The sequence below is a fragment of the Canis aureus genome, chromosome 1 (assembly GCF_053574225.1).
Source record: "Canis aureus isolate CA01 chromosome 1, VMU_Caureus_v.1.0, whole genome shotgun sequence".
In the NCBI taxonomy this organism is placed as follows: domain Eukaryota; kingdom Metazoa; phylum Chordata; class Mammalia; order Carnivora; family Canidae; genus Canis; species Canis aureus.
The window spans coordinates 82,848,835-82,870,015 of record NC_135611.1 but is presented as its reverse complement, the minus strand read 5'-3'; the positions used below and the strand labels follow the sequence as shown (position 1 = coordinate 82,870,015).

General features: G+C 37.4%; 1 protein-coding gene and 1 long non-coding RNA gene across 11 annotated transcripts in view; one reads left to right on the top strand and one right to left on the bottom strand.

The window, feature by feature from the left end:
* Positions 1-21,181, top strand: part of PCSK5 (proprotein convertase subtilisin/kexin type 5) — a 458,158-nt gene that overhangs the window by 362,257 nt on the left and 74,720 nt on the right. For all 3 annotated transcript variants that reach the window (XM_077906524.1, XM_077906513.1, XM_077906535.1), the window contains exon 24: positions 2,217-2,285. In XM_077906524.1, coding sequence (XP_077762650.1) covers positions 2,217-2,285 — 69 coding nt within the window. The remainder of the gene's footprint in view (positions 1-2,216; positions 2,286-21,181) is intronic.
* Positions 1-21,181, bottom strand: part of LOC144318976 (uncharacterized) — a 78,648-nt gene that overhangs the window by 9,630 nt on the left and 47,837 nt on the right. For 6 of the 8 annotated variants that reach the window (XR_013384924.1, XR_013384910.1, XR_013384916.1 and 3 more), the window contains one exon: positions 17,721-17,805. The exons of the other annotated variants lie outside the window; for them this stretch is intronic. This is a non-coding gene — a long non-coding RNA (uncharacterized LOC144318976). The remainder of the gene's footprint in view (positions 1-17,720; positions 17,806-21,181) is intronic. 8 annotated transcript variants of the gene reach the window in all.

The window sequence follows — 21,181 nt, the reverse complement described above, 5'->3', positions numbered from 1 at the left end:
TGTCGGGCTCCCTTCATGGAGCCTGTTCTCCCTCAGCCTGTGTCTCTGCCTCTCTCTTTCTCTCTGTGTGTCTCTCATGAATAAATAAATAAAATCTTAAAAAAAAAAAGAATAAAATGTTGCCATTCACAATATGAATGGACTAGGAGAGCATTATGCTAGGGGAATAAGTCAGGAGAAAGACAAATACCATTATGATTTCACTCACACATAGAATCTAAGAAACAAAACAAACTCATAGTACAGAGAACAGACTGGTGGTTGAGAGAAGGAGGCATGGTGATGGGAGAAAGGGCTGAAGAGGGCCAATTATAGGGTGATGGATGGTAACTGGATTTTTCAGAATGATTACTTTGCAGCATATACAGATATCAAATTATGATGTATACCTGAAACACATAATTTAAAAATACATTAAAAAAGAATATTTAGAAAACAAAAATGTGATCTTGAAAACATTAAAAAATATATATAGAAGAAAAGCAGGGGCGCCTGGGTGGCTCAGTCAATTAAGCATCAGACTCTTGGTTTTGGCTCAGGTCAAGATCTTATGGGTATGAGACTGAACCCATGTTAGGTTCCGTGCTCAGCTAGGAGTCTGGATTCTCTCTTTCTGCCCTCCCCCAACTCATGTGCACGTTCTGGGTCTCTCTCCTTCTCTCTCTCTCTCTCTTTCTCTCTCTTTCTCTTGCTGTCTCAAATAAATAAATAAATAAATAAATAAATAAATAAATATGTAAAAACTATTATAGAGGCCACCTGAGTGGCTTAGTTAGTTAAGCATCTGCCTTCAGCTCAGGTCATGATTCCTGGGTCCAGGGATTAAGCCTCATATTGGGCTTTCTGCTCAGCAGGGAGTGTGCTTCTCTCTCTCTCTCTCTCTCTCTCTCTTTCTCTTTCCCTCTCCCCTGCCCCTCAGCCCCTACTTGTTCTCTCTCTCTCCCAAATACATAAAATTTTTTAAAAAATTTTTCAAAAATTAAAAAAACAATTACAGAAGAATGGAAATGAAGAAGGGGTAGAAAGATAAAAACTTAAAAATGACTGAGATAGTAGAACCAAAAGAAAAAGTAGAAAATGAAGAAGAGGGAAAAAAATTAAGAGTCAGCCCAGGAATTCAAATGATGTAGGTTTTTCAAAGAGTGAACAGCAAAAGCAGAATAGAGAACATTAACAAAGAAATAATCCAGAAAATTTCCCCAGAACTGAAAGGCATGAATTTCCACATTGAACAAGCCTTCTGCATGCCAGCATAATGGATTTTTAAAAGACACACATCAAGACATATCACTGTAAGAATTTGGAAAATAGATTTTTTTTCTGCAAAAGGAAAATCTTAGAAACTCCTACTTCCTGTAGCAGGAAATAGCAGGTTATACCAGAGGGATTGGCTATCAGAGTGACATTGAACTTCTCAACAATACTGGAAACTAAAATATAAAAATGGAACAAAAACTTCAAACTTTTGAGAAAAGAAATTATTTTTCTTTTTAATCCTAAATTCAGTCAAGCCATGAGTCATGTGTGAGGGTAGAAATATTTTCAATCATGTAAGCTTTCCAAAACTTTAACTCCCATGTATCCTTTCTTGGGAAAATTACTTGTAGAGGATATGTTCCACCAAAAATCAGAACAAGAAATTAGCAAACATAAAGTCCCGAAAATGAGACATCCAAAGGAGGAGAGGGATGAAAGGAATCCTCAGGATGACAGTAAATAAGATACTAATGCAATAGCTGCAAGATTTCTACTTGTGATATAGTTGAGGATGAATTAAGAACAGATATTGAGAAAACAAAGATGCCAGAAAATAGTAGCGCAAGAGAAAACAATAAAGTCTATAAAAGCCCCAATGTCATCAGAATATGAATAATAATAGTATAATCATTACAACATAAATACTGAATATTAATCTAGCAAAATTTATAATTTGGGAGGATGAAAAGTATGTCTGTGTTTGTTGGGATTATGGTGAAACAAAGCTAATCTTGACCACTACAGATAATGCATAAGAATAAAATCAAGAGGTAGCATCATAAACATGTTATTTAGAGATTCAGGGGTAAAAACTACAAGAAACAGCTAAAATAATTAAAATTTGTTGTCTCTGAGAAAAGGGAAAGGGAAGAAAATAAGCTGCATACCAATATAGTTTCATAGCAATGAATGTGTCTCCACTTAGCAAAAATGAATTGTTTCTCATTCCTCTTGTATAGGTCAAATCCAAGACCCAGACTATGAAGAGTGCGTGCCTTGTGAAGAAGGATGTCTGGGATGCAGTTTGGGTATGCCACCTTTCTTTGTTGCCTAAAGAATTTAAATAGCCTTTTTTTTTTCTTTTCTCCCACACAACTTAATTTTTTCAACAGGAATTTGTCATCACTGTTGTCACCACTGATACCCATTAAGTAGGCTCACTCCCATGCAAACAGGGTCGTGGTGAGAGATGCTCCCTTTTGAGACAAAGAAATGCTCCCTTGAGACAAAGGAGAGGTCACTTATCTTCATGAAACCCAAGTTTAGGAAAGTACAGGCATCTTTTCCTCCAGTTGTTGGCAATCTGGCAGGGGATACCCTCAGCAACCATCTTTCCAGTTGCATAGGATGTGGCCTCTCCTTGGCTTCTCAATATTACAAATATGGAGATGATGGTAGGAGACAGTGGTAGAAGAAAGAAGCTCAAAGGCAAAGAAATTCCTAGTTAATCTAACTCATTTGGCATGAGATTCAGAAACCCCCAACTTTGGGAGTTTTCCTTTGCAGAAATGGCTCCACTGGTTGAAGCCTAAGACAACCCTTGAGAAGAAAGCAATGTGCTGACAGTGAGTTGAGATCCCCACCATAAAAAAAAACAAAAACAAAAAAACTGTCTTTGTCAGTCTTCCACATAATTCTCTAATTCAAATCACTGATCTCTTTCTCCCCATGTATACCTGCTTTTCTGTGGATAGGAGGAAAGGGACAGTCTGTATCATACAGAACCACTGGATTGGATGTAAAATGAAATATAGAGAGGCCACCAGATTCCAAGAATGTATCTTAATGCAAATTTAGTCAAGATATTTAAAATAATTAGCATTTGGATCTGTAGATCTTTGAAAGGAAACCCAATGTAAATTAAAGATTGATGGAGTTATTTCTATTTATGGAGTTTCTCTATTATTGGTCAACTCCTCCTTCTAAAACTTTAATGTGCACACAAATCCCATGGGAGATTTGCAAAATGCAAATTCACAGATCTAGGTAGGGCCTGAGAATTACATTTCTAATAAGCAGCCTGGTGAAGCCAAGGCTTCATCAAACACTCATGAGGTTGCAAGAGGTCAGGCTATGCCAGGATTAAGTAGACTTTTTATTGGCTTTACCTAATGAATTTCCTTGAATTCTTAAATGTTATACATGAATTATAATTTATCTGATGGCTGTAATGGGTTCTCTCTGCCCTACCTGGAAATAATATATTTTCTATAGTATCTGTAACTACAAAACAGAGGTTTTAGGAACTTGAATAGCATTCTCCCATTATCTTCCACTATGAAATGGGGCATATGTTACTGGAAAATAAAATATAATAAAGAAATCACACTCAAGAAGTGTGACATTTAGAGTTAAGTGTTAACATTTAGAGTAAGTGATTTAAGGGTAAAATGTGAATTTTCTGGGAAGCAAAAATAGACCAAAACATAAGCAATAAAAGTACTAAAATTAGAAAGATAAGCAAATTCTAATGTATTTTGTAAAGTTATAGGAGGTGGTATTTCTTTCATGGAGCAAGGATAAATGTCTTGACTATCTTGATTTCACATTTTGCCTATTTCAAACTATATTTGCCCATCAGATTTCATATTCCAGCTGTTTTTGTGGTCTCCTTTTGCACCTTGGCTCTTATTATATGTTATGTGACCATGCTAGCACCTTTGTGTATCACAGAGAAGGGTGTGATTATGTCTGTGTATGTGTGTGTGTACACCTGCCTGTCTGTAAAATCATAAAACTTGCAAACAGTGACAAGCATGATCACTAGGGATCTACATTGTGCCCACCCTTCCCTTAGCTGATCTGGCTACAGATGAGACCAAGTGTAGCCACTGGAAAATAAAATCCATATCAGATATAGGCCATCTGGGGACTCAAAATCCCAAAGAATCAACCTATAAAAAGAGGTAAACTAGAAAGTTTGATTCACTCTGCAAAGAGCTATTGAAATATTTAGTTCACTCACTCTTTGAAGAAATTTAAATGGTTTACAGTGTGTTGATGCTCACTGGGACACTGGGAATATAAAGTTGATGTGGTTGTGATCCTACTATCAGCGCCTCTCTGGCTGTTAACAAGTGACACATCTGGAACTAAATCTTTTACAAGGCAACTTGCCAGAATGGAGAGAGGTACAATGTTCAGTGAGATCACAGGAAAAGGACTGGAATATTCTAAATGTTGCCAGTTTCTCCTTTTAAATTAGAAATTTTATTTTAATTTATAAAGTCTCTATATGTTGGACCTTGTGTATTTTTATATTGCCGTGGCTGAATTCAATTATCACCTTATCTTTGGAGTCTTTGTTGATATTTGCAATTGAGTTAAATCTCTTTTCTTGCTTCCCCTTGTTTGTAGGCCAATGATAAAACTTTTTACAGCTGATCTGTGTAATATTTGGTGCATACCTATCGTTCTGCCTGGACACTAAACTACTTAGAATAAACTCTATGACTTATGCACTGTGCTGTCAAAAGAACTAGCAGCAGGCCTAAGATATAATAAATGTACAATAGATGTATGATGTATAATGTTCATTGAATTGAATTTGAGAGTTGCTGAAACTTAAAATGGAGATGCACGGCTCAAGATACCCAGGGATCTAGATATGATGTTTTCTCTATTCAAACTTTTATGGGTCAAGAAGAGTAAATAAATCATGTGATGCAGAAATAAATAATTATTCATAAAATATTAGAACTAGAAGGGAGATTTGAAAGGGACACGGTTTATTGGATTTCATATTTTTAATAAGATACAAACATAGATGTTAAAAGATATAAATAATTTACCATAGATTTTCCTAAGGTTCTTCTTATGAGAAGGGACATCATCCTTTAGAAAGAAAGAGATCCATTTTCTTCCATTTTAATAATGTAGATTCATCTTTAAACCTGAGCTAGATAACCTCTAGAAGAGTTACAGAAAAGTGAAATCAGTTGCTTTGACACATTTTTTTCTACACCATGTAATGATTAGTTGTTGGAAATAGTGATATTTTTTCTGAGGTTTTTTATTGCTTTCTAGATATTTAGTGCAACTATAGATTAAGATTTTTTACACCCAATAAAAAAGAACTCAAATTCCAGATTGATCTTGTCTAGGTCCTCGGTGGGGTTATTTATTATTCCAAGGAAAACTTTACCAGAAAGAGGAGATAAAAGGAAACAAAATTAAAAAGTGGCTGTTGTATTTTGAGGAAAATATTGAATTTGCTATTCTAGGATAAAATAAAGATGTTTTTATTATTATCGGGTTATATTTCTCTTTTTTATTGAGAGATAATTGACATAGAAAATTAGTTTCAGGTGTACAAATAATGATTCAAAGTTTATATACATTGTAGAGTGATCACCACAAGAAGTCTAGTTAATAGCTGTCACCTTAGAGTTACAGATTTTTTTCTTGTGATGAGAACTTTTACAATCAACTGTCTTAGCAACTTCAAATATACAGTGCAGTATTATTAACTATAGTCATCACGCTGCACATTATATCCTCAGGATTTATTTCTTTTATAAGTAGAAGTTTGTATCTTTTGACATCCTTCACCCTCTGCCTCTGGCAACCACCAATTTGTTCTCCCTTGGATTTCTTTTCTTTATTAGGCTGAAAACAAACAGATAGCATTTTATATATTGCCATCTTGTTCCAAGATGATTGGATGCAACATTCTTTTTCATTCTAGCTAGTATCTTGAATGGAACTTTTAACTAAGATAAATCAAAGTTTTTGAAATTATCTCTCTTCATTAATTGAGAGAATAAGTAAATGGACTCACTTTTACTTAATGTGTTGAGGTGTCTTTTTGGTTTTAATTTAGGGAGTGTAATAATAGGTATGACACCTGATTATAGCCAAAGACTTAGGGCCTATACTTACAACTCCACTGACTTAATAATTGATTTTAATCAAATTACTAAGATGTGCTTACTTCCTTACCTTGTCAATAAAATAAATGTCAATGTGCCTTTATCTTGCTTAAAAGTAGGTGATAAAATTCCATTAATTTTTGCTCATTTAAATGGCTTAAGTCCCTACTCTTGGGAGAAAATATACACAAATTGAAAAACTTTAAGTACTTACAATAAAAGAAAAAAGGCCATAAGGATCAAACTGGACCAAAAATAGAAGAGGAAGGAAATCTCCCAAATTCACTCTATGAGATAAGTATTACCCTGATACCCAAATCAGACAAGATACTACAGAAAAACAAAAAAAGAAAACTAAAGCCCATTCTCCTTGATGAGTATAGCTACAAAAATCCTCAACAAAGTTGTAGCAAACTGAACTCAATAATATTTTCAAAGGATCAAGTAGGATTTATTCTGAGGTTGCAAGAATAGCTCAATATTCATAAATCAATGAACGTGATAGTAACATTAACAAAGTGAAAGATTGAAAAACATGATCATCTCAATAGATGCAGAAAAATCATGAGACAAAATTCAATATCCATTCGTGATAAAAACTCTCAACAGGATAGGTTAAGAGGGAACATATCCCAACATAATAAAGGTTATATATGAAAAACCTGCAGTTAATATCATACTCAATGGTGAAAACTGAAAACTTTTCCTCTAAGATAAGGAACAAGACAAGAATGTCCATTCCTAATCTATAGATTCAGGGCACTGGGAATGAAACAGTGAGCATCAACACATTGGAAACCATCTCTAGTACTAGAAATCCTAGCCTCAATGATAAGACAAGAAAAAGAAATAGAACGTATCCAAATCATGAAGAAGTAGAACTGTCACTTTTTGCAGATAACATAACACTATATATACAAAACTCTAAAGACTCCACCAAATAAAACCTGAGAGAATAAATGAATGCAGTGAAGTTGCAGGATATATAAAATCAATATACAGAAATCTGTTGTATTTTTATACACTAATAACAAAGTAGCAGATAGATAAATTAAGAAAACAATCCAATTTATAACTGCATCAAAAGATAAAATACCTAGGAATAAATTTAACCAAATAGGTGAAAGACCTATACTCTGAAAACTATAAGACAGTGATGAAAGAAAGTGAAGAGGACATAAGTAAATGGAAGATATTCCATGCTCATGAACTGGAAAAGTTAACACTGTTAAAATATCCATACTATGTAAAATAATCTATAGATTCAGTGCAATCCCTATCAAAATACCAAATAGTATTTTTAACAAAACTAAAACAAGTAATCTTAAAGTTTGTATGGAACCACAAAGAACACAAATAGCCAAAGTAATCATGAAAAAAAAAAAAAAGAAAGCTAGAGGTATTATGCTCCCTGATTTCAAGATATGCCACAAAGCTATGATAATCAAAACAGTATGGTACTGGCATAAAAACAGACACAGAGATTAACAGAACAGAATAGAGAGCCCAGAAATAAATTGACACCTATATGGACAATTAATCTATAACAAGGAGGCAAAAATACACAATGGGGAGGTCTCTTCAACAAATGGTGGTAGGAAAAACTGGACATCTACATGCAACAGAATGAAAGTAGACCACTTTCTTAACACCATACATAAAAGTAAACTCAGGACACCAGTAGTGGAGCATCTACCTTCAGCTCAAAATCTGATCCCAGAGTCCCAGGATCCAGTCCCACATCAGGGAGGGAGGGAGCCTGCTTCTCCCTCTGCCTGTGTCTCTGCCTCTTTCTGTGTCTCTCTGCCTGTGTCTCTACCTCTCTCTGTGTCTCTCATGAATAAATAAATAAAATCTTAAAAAAAAACCCTCAAAATCGGTTAAAGACCCGAATCCACAAAACTCCTAAAAGAAAGTATAGGCAGTAGTCTCTTTGACACTAGCCTTAGCAAAATATTTATGGATATACCTCCTGAGACAAGGGGAACAGAAGCAAAAATAAATTATTGGCAGTACACCAAAATGAAAAGATTTTGCACAGCAAAGGAAACCATCAATAAAATGAAAAGGCAACCTGCTGAATGGGAGAAGATATTTGCAAATCACACACATCCAATAAAGTGTTAAAATCCAAAATATATAAAGGACTTATACAACTCAACACCAAAAAAATCCCAAAACAATCTGGTTAGAAAATGAGCAGTGCACATGAATAGATATTTTTCTAAAGAAGACATATAGATGACAAACAGACACATGAAAATAAGCTCAACATGACTAATTACTAAAGATAAGCAAATTAAAATTAATGAGATATTACCTATGCCTGTCAGAATGGCTATAATCAAAAAGACAAGAATTAACAAATGTTGGTGAGGATGTGGAGAAAAAGGAACCCTTGGGCACTTTTGTAAGAGTGTAAATTATTATGGCCATGGTAGAAAACAGTATGGAATTTCCTCAAAAAATTAAAAATAGAACTACCATATGATCCAGTAATTTCATTATTATTTATGCAAAGAAGATGAGAACACTGATTTATAAAGACATATGCACCCATATGTTTATTGCAGCATTACTTGCTATAGCCAAAATATGGAAGCAACCCATGTCCATCAGTAGATAAATAGATAAAGAAGGTGTGGTGTATACAAACATGCTCACGTGCTCACATGCATGATGGGATATTATTCAGCCATAAAAAAACATGAGCTCTTGCCATTTGTCATCATGGACCTATAGGACCTATACATGGACCTACAGGATATCATGCTAAGTGAAAAAAGTCTGAGACAGACAAATATCATAATGATTTTACTTACATGTGGAATCTAAAAAACAAAACAAACAAATAAAAACAGATTCATAAATACAGGGAACAGATCAGTGGTTGGAAGAGAGAAGGAGGGTAGGGAGTGAGCAAAAGAGGTAAAGGGGATTAAGAGGTATAAACTTCCAGTTATACAATAAATAATCACAGAGATAGAAAGTACAGCTAGGGAATACAGCTAATAATATTGTAATAACATTGTATAGTGACAGATGGTGACTACCCTTATGTCATTGTGAGCATCATGTAATGTATAGATTTTAAAATCACTGTGTCGTGCTCCTGAATATTGTATATCAACTGTACTTAATAATAAACATTTTTTACAAGATAAAGCTCAAATAAATTAAGTGCTAAATAAGGAGACCAACATCTGTAACAATAGAATTTAGAAAAGGAGGGAACCTCTGGGCACTGAAATGGTCAATGAAAGTTTCCAAGAGGATGGGAGTTGGAATTTGCATGGACTTTAAACAGATAAGAAGGCAGAGTTACATTACGGAGTGGCTTTCAAATCAGAAAACAGAGGGAAAAAAGGTCCAGAGGGAAGAATTTTTCCCATGGATTGTAGGACACTCAGTGTACCTGTTTTGCAGAAGAAATACAGTATATCCCTCCTCCCACCACCGCCCTATCCACAGATTCACTTTCTGTGGTTTCAGTTTTTCACAGTCAACTGAGGTCCAATAGCAGGGGATCCACCTTTTGATGTATTGTCAGAGGTCAGTAGTAGTCTAAGACCATGTCACAATGCCTTTGTCATTTACCTCACTTCATCTCATCACGTGGTATTTTATCATCACAAGAAGGGTGAGTACAGTACAATAAACATTTTTGAGAGAGGAAAACCACACTCACATAACTTATTATATGTTATATGTATATGTTATTATAGTTATTCTATTTTATTATTAGTGTTGTTAATCTCTTCCTGTGCCTAATTTATAAATTAAACTTTATCACAGTTATGTACATATAGGAAAGAACTTAGTATATATATATAGTGCTTGGTTTTATCCATGGTTTCAGGCAGCCATAGGAGTCTTGGAACATATACCCTACAGATAAGAGGGAAGTACTATGAAGTAAATATAAGAGAAAAAACAAAGAAGTTTAGAGAACAGGTGGAAAACCGTATCTTGAATTCTGGTTGAGTAAGTTTTAAAGTATACTGTGGCTAAAAGGGAATAATTAAAAGTTCTTTTAAAAGAGAGAGAATGTTTTGAAGATGTGTTTTAAGAAGATTAACTTAGCAACTGTGTTAACTACAGCCAGGATAATTGAAAGGAAGAATGGCAGTAGGCAGAGAAATCAGCCAATTATCAGAAATCTGGGTATGAAGTAACAGGAGCCTGATCTAAGGTAACAGCCAGGAAATTATGAAGGAAGAGCTAGGTTTTAAGAGCTAGATGCAACAAATGGCTCTTGAGCATAAGAAAAAATGCTTAACCTTGTTCATTTTGTGGGTAATGCAAATTAAAACCACCATGACATACCATTTCTCACCTGTCAGGTTGGCAAAAATTTATAAGCTTACAATGCACGGCATAGGCAATGCTGTAGGGAAACAAACACTCTTATTTATTACTGGTAGAAAGATAGAATCTTACAACTACTGTTGAAGGAGATTTTGGCAGTATATAACACAATTACATATGCATTTATCCTTACCCTATGGCATCTCTTCTAGGAATTTACCCTGAAGATACACATCCGCACATTCACAGTATTACTCTTTGTAGCATTATCTGTGGTAGTTAATCACTGGAAACATGCTAAGTGCTCACTCATGGAAGACTGGTTGAATAAAATAAGGTACACATACACTGGGGAGTGCTGTGTGGCCATGAAAAGAAAAAAGATCTATACGAATTGTTAGTGATTTCACAAAGTACTGCTATGTAGAAGGCAAGGAGGAAAAAAAAAAAACACCATACACAGTATACTACCTTTTGGATATACTTGTGAGCTTATATACATTTTTTGTTTATTTTTGAATAAACCAGAAAACTAATGAAAATGGTTACCTGTACACAAAGAGGTGAAGGAGACGGGAAGAAAGCTACTCTAGATATATCTTTGTACAGAGTTTTCATTGGAATCATTGTAAGGGTTTCTATATTCATAGGAAATGACATACTAATTAGTGTGAATGGTTCCCACTGGCCACTTTGGGATAATTTGATTGTCAAAACATATGGATGATAAAGAATCACAATTCAATTAATAACAATAATCCATGCATCAATAATGATGTTTAAAGACGAGAGAAAGGAAAAAGGAGGGAAAATAAAGGGGACGGCTTTTTACAACAGTGTTAGCTGGCATGTATGCAAGGAAAGAAGTAGATTATCATTTTATATCCCCTAGTGTATTGACTCAAAAGAAAGTCATCAGTGGGTGAAAAACTGGGAACAGAATAATCGTGGAGCCTCAGAGTACTTCAGTTAATGACAATGGGGGGGGATTTGCTGGTTACTAACTTATTACACTTCATATCATAAATTCCATCCAACTTGATACCATGTGTTTCCTGATGTGATACATTAACAAGTACACAACATTACCTAGTATTCTTGACAACATTACACAACATTATCTAGTATCCTATTATCCTTGTCTAAACCAAGGATTCCCAACTAGAGATGACTATGACCCCAGGGACATTTGTCAGTGTTTTGAGACATTTTTGGTTGTCATGCCTAGGGCGTTGTTACTTGCATCTAGTGCACAAAGGTCAAGGATGCTTCTAAACATTCTATAATACACAGAATGGCCTCAACAACAAAAAATCAGCTGGTCTAAAATGTCAATGCTGAGGTTGAGAAACTTGTATTTAGCCTGAGGAGCACTACAAGATAAATCCAGAATGTGAGATATCTATAAGACAACTGACCCACACTCCTAAAACAAAACAAAACAAAAACAAAAAAGGGAGTCAATCAAGAGAATAAAGAGCTAAAACAACTAAAAACAAGTGTAAATATTTGTTGGAGATTTTTAAAGTTTTAAAAAATATTTGGGGGACAATTAAGAATATTTGAATATAAATGAATAATATTGAATTAATATTTCTGCAGCTGTGGCAATTGTGTTGTATTAAATAGCAGCTGTTCCTTTGTTTAGGAGATGGATGGAAAGGTATTTAGGGATGAAATGTCATGATGCCTACAACTTATTTTCAAATAGGGTTCGGGGGAAAAAAGATCTAGCTGAAGCATACAAAGTTGTTCATTGCTCTATTTCAGCCATTCTGTAGCTTAAACATTGTTTTAAGCTGGAGGAATAAAAGTACTTCATGCTCTCAGCTGAGAGGATACAGAGGCAAAGACATCCAAATAGCAATAAGTATACCACGGGTCCAGATCTTGATTTCCTAACCCCATTCTCCAAAAAAGACACCAAGGCTCATGGAGAACTGATGATTCTGGGACTGGGCAGGAAATACAGATGAGCCTACAGCATCTTGGAGTGACAGAAAGTAAGGAAATGCTCCAAGAAAGAAAAACACCACGGTGCAGAGGGTATATCAAAGAGACATGGAAAAGAACTAGAAGTATTCCCAATAGCCAAGGCAGGAACAATTTGAGCAATAATATAAATAAAATAGTATTAGCTTATAACCCAACAATAAAATAAAATTTCTTAAGTTTATATTTGTATAAATAAGTCAATGGTTGAATAAATAAGTAAATGGAGAAGAGAGACAAATCTTCAGTGCAGAAGAATTCCAAGTAACTTATTTAGCACTCCTCCCTCCAGGAAGTGGGGCATAACCCTCACCTTAAGTGTAGATTTCACGTAGTGACCTCCAAGAGCACACTTTGAAAGGGAGGGAGGAAAGAACTTTATAGGAAATATCTGACAAGCACTACCTCAACCAGGTGATCAGGTCAACACCAAGAGTGTTATTCTAATAGCACATACCCAGGGTATCTGGGTGGTTCAGTCAGTTGAGCATCTGACTCTTGATTTCGGCTCAGGTCATGATCTCAGGGTTATGGACTCAAGACCTGCATCAGGCTCCATGCTCAGTATGGAGTCTGCTTGTCCCTCTCCCTTTGCTCTTCCCCCTGCTCATGTGCTCTCTCTTTTTCTCTCTCTCAATATCTCTCTTTCTTTCTCAAATAGATAGATAAAATCTTTTTTAAAAAAATAACACATACCCTTGATATGATGATATGATGTCATGAGAATGGCACTTCACTCCTGTGGTCTTCTACCCCAAAACCCATAACCCCAGTCTGATCAGGAGAAAAACATGACAAATCACAACAGAGAATACTTTGTCAAATACCTGATTAGCACTCCTCAAATCTGTCAAGATCATCAAACAGATCAGGTCTGAGAAACTGTCACAGACAAGCAAAGCCTACAGAGATATGACAATTAAATGCAATGTGGTATCCTGGAGAGGATCCTGGGATAGAAAAAGACACGAGCTAAAAGCTAAGGAAATCTGAGTACATTATGGACTTCAGTTAATAATAATTATGTCATCATAATAAAGGGCATGAGAATTATTTGGGGTTTTGGAAGTGTCCTCTATCTTGACTGCTAGGAGTGATTATATGGCTATACATTTGTCAAAATTCATAGAGCTATACACCTAAAAAGGACAAATATTACACTGCGAAAATATTTCAAGAAATCTGACTTAAAAAGTATAATGTTACAGTAAACTATTAATCCTCCTCTTTCTTGTCCCTACATGGCTTAACGTAATAATAACCTAATTGTTTTAGCACTTACTGCACACTCTACTAATGTTCCAGGTGCTATACTGAGTTCCTTAAGTATATTACCTCATTTAACTCTAAGGAGTATATGTCGTTGTTCACATCTTGCAGATGAAGAAATTAAGCTTAGAACAGTCAAGCAACTTGCATAAAGTCACGGGGCTGCTAACTACTAAAAGCAGGAATTGATTCTGCAAAGCCCAAGACCAAAACCTATGTGTTTGACAACTACTCTATTATACCACTGAATGTTCTTCCCTTCTAATTCTAGAGAAAAGAGCATTATGCTTTATAGAATCATAAAAAGATAAAAGAAAATTTTACTTCCTGCCCCCTTCCTCAGGTCTACACACAATAACCATTGTACTTCATTGGGCTACAGCTTTATATCCAATGACATGACTGAATTTACCAGGCAAACAGTGAAACTGTTGATAATAGCCATGCAAATTGATTTGGGGTCATGGTTCACCTGAAGCTGTCAGCCTTAAGGACATACATCTGGAATGTTCTGACACTAGGCAGAGCAGACAGGGGAATCCATAACAGAAAGTAGGCAGACATGCTCTCAATTAGCTCTGGATTCCCCCACTGCCCTTATAGGGGTATGATTGGCAGGAAATAACCCTCTCTCCTCCACATGAATATGAGGTGAACTCTCCCCACTCTGTATCATATTAAATTCAAGTTTCAGGTCCAGGAATTAGAGAACCAATCTCATTGATGCTTGCTACTCTATCGTTGTATGAAGGAGTGAGACCTCGTTCATAGAAGAAATGAACATCTGAGACAAGTTCACATTTTAGTTGTCCAGTGGGGCAAACATACAGAGTTTTTCCAATCAGATATCGTGATCACAGATCTCTATTTATTTCACTACGCAGATCTTCCACTGGAACTTTTCCAAAAACTTTTGGGGAGGGGGAACCAGTATCAAACAGTTTGGGTACCTTCCAAACCAAAGGCATCACTCTCTAGCCAGGCAACCTTAGTGTGTGACCTGGGTGGTTATACATGAACTACATGGACAGTTCAGGATCTCTCTTCTTCAAATGGCCAAATGTGGGGATCCCTGGGTGGCTCAGCAGTTTAGTGCCTGCCTTCAGCCCAGGGCATGATCCTGGAGTCCCAGGATCAAGTCCCACATCAGGATCCCTGCATGGAGCCTGCTTCTCCCTCTGCCTGTGTCTCTGCCTCTCTCTCTCTCTCTCTCTCTGTCTGTCTCTCATGAATAAATAAATAAAATCTTTAAAATAAATAAATAAATAAATTTTAAATAAATAAATAAATAAATTTTAAATAAAATAAATAAATAAATAGAGAGAGAGAGAGAGGCAGAGACACAGGCACAGGAAGAAGCAGGTTCCACGCACCAGGAGCCCGATGTGGGATTCGATCCTGAGTCTCCAGGATCGCGCCCCAGGCCAAAGGCAGGCACTAAACCGCTGCGCCACCCAGGGATCCCAGAGAGTGATTTCTTAAAACAACATAAACTGCTTGTCTTTTTCATTAGAGCCTCCCTCCCCCTTCATTTTCTAAATGAAAACTCATTTCAAAGATGAGGGTTTTGAAAAAAGAAAACCTTAGGGGCACCTGTGTGGCTCACTCAGTTGAGCGCTCAACTCTTGGTTTTGAGCCAGGTCATGATCTAAGGATCATGAGATTGAGCCCCCTATCAGTCTCCTAGCTCAGAGGGAATCTGCATGCCTCACCAGCATCCCCTCTGCTCTACCCCACTCTCTCTCAAATGAATAAATAAAATATTAAAAAAGAAAAAGAAAAACTTAAAAAGGGGGGACCAAAAGTTGGAAGAATTTGCAGAAATCCTGCAGTGTCATGGTCACTTACTCATCCTGGCTTTCTTCATAAATTGACTTAGCAAATATTTATTACATGCTTTTGTGCTTTCTGCCATCCCATCATTTGTTCAGTTTATTCCACAAATAATAGGACCGAATAACCTAGTATTTATCAAGCATCATCATTCACCAGCACACTGCTAAACACTTAATGTTAGATGATATGTCTTCACATCTGCAATCTAATGATGTTTTCAGATGGAGAAACTGAGGATTAGGGAAGTGTTGAAACTCGATCCATTTTATGAGTGTAGGTAGTAACAGAATGATTAGATGGTCAGCCCTAAGCAACTTGTGCATAACTTTGTTTACTGTGTTGACTTAGAAGCTCTTTGTCACATGTACACACTAGGATCGGCAGGGTTGTGCCCTGATACCAGATGACCCTCAAATCTCAGGATCCTGAAAACAACAGAGGTGTTTGTTCACTTGTGCTATGTCCCCATTGTGGGTCAGTTAGGAGCTCTGCTCTTCATGGTCCTCGACCCAGTGCTCAAGTTGATGGAGTACTTATTACCTTGTCATGGCAAAGGAAAGTACATTGGCTCTTAAAGCTTTCCCCAAGATGTGACACTTGTAACAACTGCTCACATTTATTTTGGCCAAAGTGAGTCATGTGGCCATGACTGAGCTCACAGGATGGGGAAATGCAATCTTCCTACATGCCTGTAAAAGAGAGGAACTAATACCACGAATGTCTTATGTCATTCTCACCATGGTGATGACTGGGACTGTTACTGGTGTATGCCGAGGTCTCACGTCATATGTTTGTGCGTGAAATTGTCTCAAACATGTGCCCGCTGTGTTTTACTGATTGCTGTCTTATGCCCCTCTGACCTTGCCTATTATCCTCCCTTGTCAGTGTCTCACTTTTTCCTTCTATCAGAGGAATTCTTCTGAAGAAGTTGCTATTTCTTTTTTAACTGATGGAGTCTCCCAAAGTATTCTGCTCTCACTTCTCTGATCCCTTGGCGACTGAAGAATCAAAAAAAAAGGACCAGTGATAAATGACATGTGGTCAGTGGGTGGTGAACTGTCAGCTGAAAGAACCTTGACCTTTCTTTACCCCACTCTTTCAAATCCCTGTTGTGAGAATAACAATATGCTAGTACCCTTGCCTTTATCTCCTGCCCAAGGAATGTGTCCATATGAGCCCAGTCTTGGGAATTTGGACAACTTTCTTTCATTTTTAAAATTTTGGTTCAAGAAATATTTGCTAAGCATCTACATCAGGCTAAGATGGGGATATGAAAGAGAGTAAAGCATGTTCTCTACTCTCAAAGGGCTCACATGTAAATGGAGAAGGCCAGTGGTTCTCAGCCCTAGATGCACATTCAAATTCCCTGAGGGAGAGGTAAAATGCAATGCTGGAACCCACTCCCAATGTTTCTGATTTCATCAGTCTGGAGTAAGTCTCAGGCATCAGTGTTTTTTGAAAACTCCCCAAGTGATTCTAATATGCAATCAGAGTTGATTAAGATGGGTATACACAAACCGCTGATTAAGATGGGCATAGAAACACATAATTTCAACATGTTTAGAATGCTTTGTTGAGAATGGAAGCTGAAGCAGAGGTAGATTTATTATAATAATTATAACTTATTGTCAACTTCATGTTAGGTGCTCAGCTACGTAGGCACTTTGCAAGCATGATATTTATTTAATCCTCCATATGATCCTCTCTGTTCGAAATCCTTACCTCCATTTTATAGATGAGAGCACCAAGACCCAGGGAGTTTTTGTAATTTGCCCAAGGTCACAGAGCTAGCCAGGTTTAGAGCCAAATTCAAACCTAGGACTGTATGGCTCGAAATCCACAGAACATCCAAATATTTGCTCTTTTTTTCCAGAGTAGACTGTACTTATACACCATTTTTCTAAAGAATATAAACGACAGTCATGGAAAGGTCAACCTGCCATATTTGTTTCATTCTTTGTTACTCTCCTATGCTCTATAGCTGCGCCCTGTGAAGTTTCCCTTTGCTCCCTGTCCTATGTTCAAGTTCACATTCTTATGGCTACGGGGGAGAAGAAAATAGTGGCGAGGTATTCTGAGTTCAATTCTAGAGCAATGAGCTCACCATCTTGGCTCCTGGTGTTATTACATTGTTTTCCCCCAGAGCCGGGTATAATCAAAATTCCTCCTACTTGTTGTGTAACTGACCTGCAAAGTTGAGCTGCAAGCCAAGGCTGTCTGGATCACGTATGCTTGTACAAAGAGAACTGAGCCAAGTACTTCCAAAACAAACCTAGTGAAACAAAAGCACAGAGTGTGGCCGAGCACAATATATAGGGCAGAGGGGTTCAGAAGACCGTCTGCCATTCCTGAGAGCAATGTGGGGTTTGTGCACATTAAACTTCCAGTGACTGGGGGCAGGGGCAGTTGGGCTGATGGAATGGACTTCACCTTTACAGAAGTATCTAGAAACCAATGAGAGCATCTCTTTCACATGCTTAAGAGCAAAAAGTTGGAAAAACGTTGTCAAATTACTTTCTTTTGGTGAAATATTTTTTTATTTTTCTAAAATCCCTCAGCAACCAAGATCTCAGCCTGTGTCTATCAAGTTCAAAACAAAAGTAAAAGTGAGACCAACAATAATGACTAGAACTTTGGAAGATTGGGTCCAACTTGATTTTGTGGAATTGTAAAAAATGGAGTCTGAAATCTTAGTATCTATTTACCTCCATCCTTCCCCTACCACAGTGAAAATCTTTGGGCAAGTCGTATACTCTTTGGTTTCTTAATTCCATTCTGTTTTATGAAAGAAACCATCTGTAAGTTGCTTTCCTTCTACCTTCTAATATGGCTCTAGAGATTATAATGAAAACTAAAAGAGACTCATAATTCAAGTTCTTTAAAAGACAGAAACCAAGAGGCTCTGTTATTACCAAAATAAAATTTTATTTGCTCTCTTTCTCCATTTCCACCCATTTTCTTTCCTATCATATCTGCCATTATCAAGAGACCTGTTGGTATATCTGAGGCCACTCATCTAACTTGTGTGCCACTGTATCATAAGCACTTAGTATAGCGCTTAACGCTGGGTAGGCATCCAGCAAACATGTAGCGTCTGAGCCTGTTGTTAGGAGGCTTCATTTCACCCAATGTCCCATCCCCCTATGCCACTGCCACATAGCCACTTCAAATCCTTTACCAGATGGTAGGAAGAGCTTCAAGCTCCACTGGTTGAAGAGAAAAAAAAAAAAAAATTGATGTAAGCCACAGAGCAGACACCAGAATAGAGAGAAGCTGAGTGTGGGTGAGGAGCATCTGCATATTGATACCCAGCTGCTCAAAAGGCAAGTCTCCAACTAAGAGTTAGGCCAACAGTGAATGTCAGTAAATTGCCTCTGCACCTCTAGAGTCTGAAATTCCAGCCTTCCAAAAGTCAACGGGAGTGTAATTTGGTATGAGTCCAGACTCATCCTTTCCATGAAGTCTCCCTGCAACTCCCACCAGACAAACCTTGGCTGCAGCCCTACCGACAGCCTTCAGCACGGCTTCCAGCACCATGGGCCAATCCAGGGTGTGAGCAGCAGAATGGGGACCAAACAGCACAGCATGCTGGAGGAGGCAGAGGGATCAGGGAAAGGGTCTGGGCAGGGCAATGTCTCATTTACCAGCCCTTGGCTAAGTATCCAGAGTCAAAGTATTGGAAGGCAGGGGGTATCCAGGCTGACATCTCCAAATACTAGTCATGTTCCCACTGGTGATGTTACTGGGTCAATCAAGCTTTTTATCCTCCCAGCTGTGCCCATGGCCATCTCTAGCAGCCAACTTTTTTTTTCTAAATCTTTTCCATAAAAACTATGCTCCAACTATCCATAAACTATCCACCACTAGGTGAGACATGTGAGTAATGTTTTGTGTGAACCAGGCAGGCAATGCAGAGATATCTCACCAGGGCCATCAGGGATTGGGATGCCCATTAGGGTACTTGGAGAGCAGAATTTCTGACTGAGAAGCACCCCCACCCCACCCCACCCCACCCCACCCTGCATTCAAACGGATCACCAGCACAAGCAAATCCAAGAATAGCATTGCCTCCAGAGGGGTAACATGTATAATTTGGGGATGCAAAGGGTGGAATATTAGAGTAGAAAAGTTTCTCAGTCTCTCCAACTTCTAATTTGGACCAGAACGAGCTGACAGCTTGATTTATCATCATGATAGAACTTTATGCCCTAAAATAATTGCTAGAAACCCGGATGTTCCACTAGAAAAATAAATCAACCTAAATTGTGGTCGCCTTATTACCATGTCCCCAACATTTCAGTGATGACATTGAGCCTTTGGGTGAGGTCTGAAGGTGAGACCTACAAGAAAAAGGAGGTTGTTTCGAAGAGATGCTTATTGGAAAGCCCAGTACAATCGTGCTAGCTGTCCAAGCCAATTGTAAAATTGCAGATTTATTATGTTTAGCAGAATGCAGCCTGTACATTTGAAATATTATCCACATGACCTGGCTTCTACTTAGAAATCTTCCATGAATTGAAACAAGTGAATTAGGAAGGCCTCTTGCCTTTAACACTGATGGGTCTGTGGGAGGTGAATCAAGAACCATTTATAGTAGTGATAAAATACTATATTTAAGGCTGTAAAATTTTGGCATACAAGGTCTCGGTTCAGAAGTAAATTCATTTTATGTGCTCAGCAAAGGAGCAACTGAGAAGTTTTACAAATGGGAAGTTTGACCTACTGAGATTTCAAACATAAAATCTGTCAATTATTCCTTGGGACTAAGGATGGTATTTACCCCCCTTGAATGTTAAAATGCAAATCAGAACCATGAAGTCAGTGACAGCATAACTTTACCATGGTATGTGTGGCTAATGACAGTTGCCCAAAGCCATTGTCCAACTGTCCTCTTATGTGCCCAAATCTGGATCAATGGGATGGGTCACTTGGGAATCTAGCAACTCACTGGGAAAAAGCTTCAGAACCCTGTCCAATGAACAAATACAAAATCTGATGGGGCATTATGCTTTTGCATTACCAAGGAGCCAGTGATCCTTTACTTGGGAATTCCATGGCTCAAGCTAGAACTGGTACATATTGCTTGACAACCGACAGATGTGTGCTTTAATCAAAAGAGCCTTACAAATGTAATCTCTTCCACATCCCTGACCTCATCACTGACCTCTCCCCCTCACTCTCCAGACACACAGGAGGGCCCTGATCTGGATTGCTTCTAGCCTATTCTTGCTCCCAGACCCTGCACTAGTTGTTGTTGCTCCTTGACCTAAAATCTCTTCTCGAGACATTAAATTAATGGGGCTGGTCCTTTCCCATCTCAGTCACATCTCAGTTCAAATATCAGCTGTAAGAGGCTTCCATCCCCTCAGCACCCAATCCAAAGGAAGCAGCATCTCATTCTCTCTCCCTCCTTCTCTCCTCCTCCCCTGACCTCCCAGCCCCCACATACACATATACACATCATTCACCTTATTTTAATTCAGGCAGATCATATACAATGATCTGACTTTTTTTTTTATTTTATTATTATTATTTTTAATGATCTGATATTTTAATTGTTTTATTTACTTTTAAAACTTACTATAATTCTTCCTTCACTAAAATATAACTCCTGGGCAGGCAGAAACTTTGTTTCATTTGTATAACAG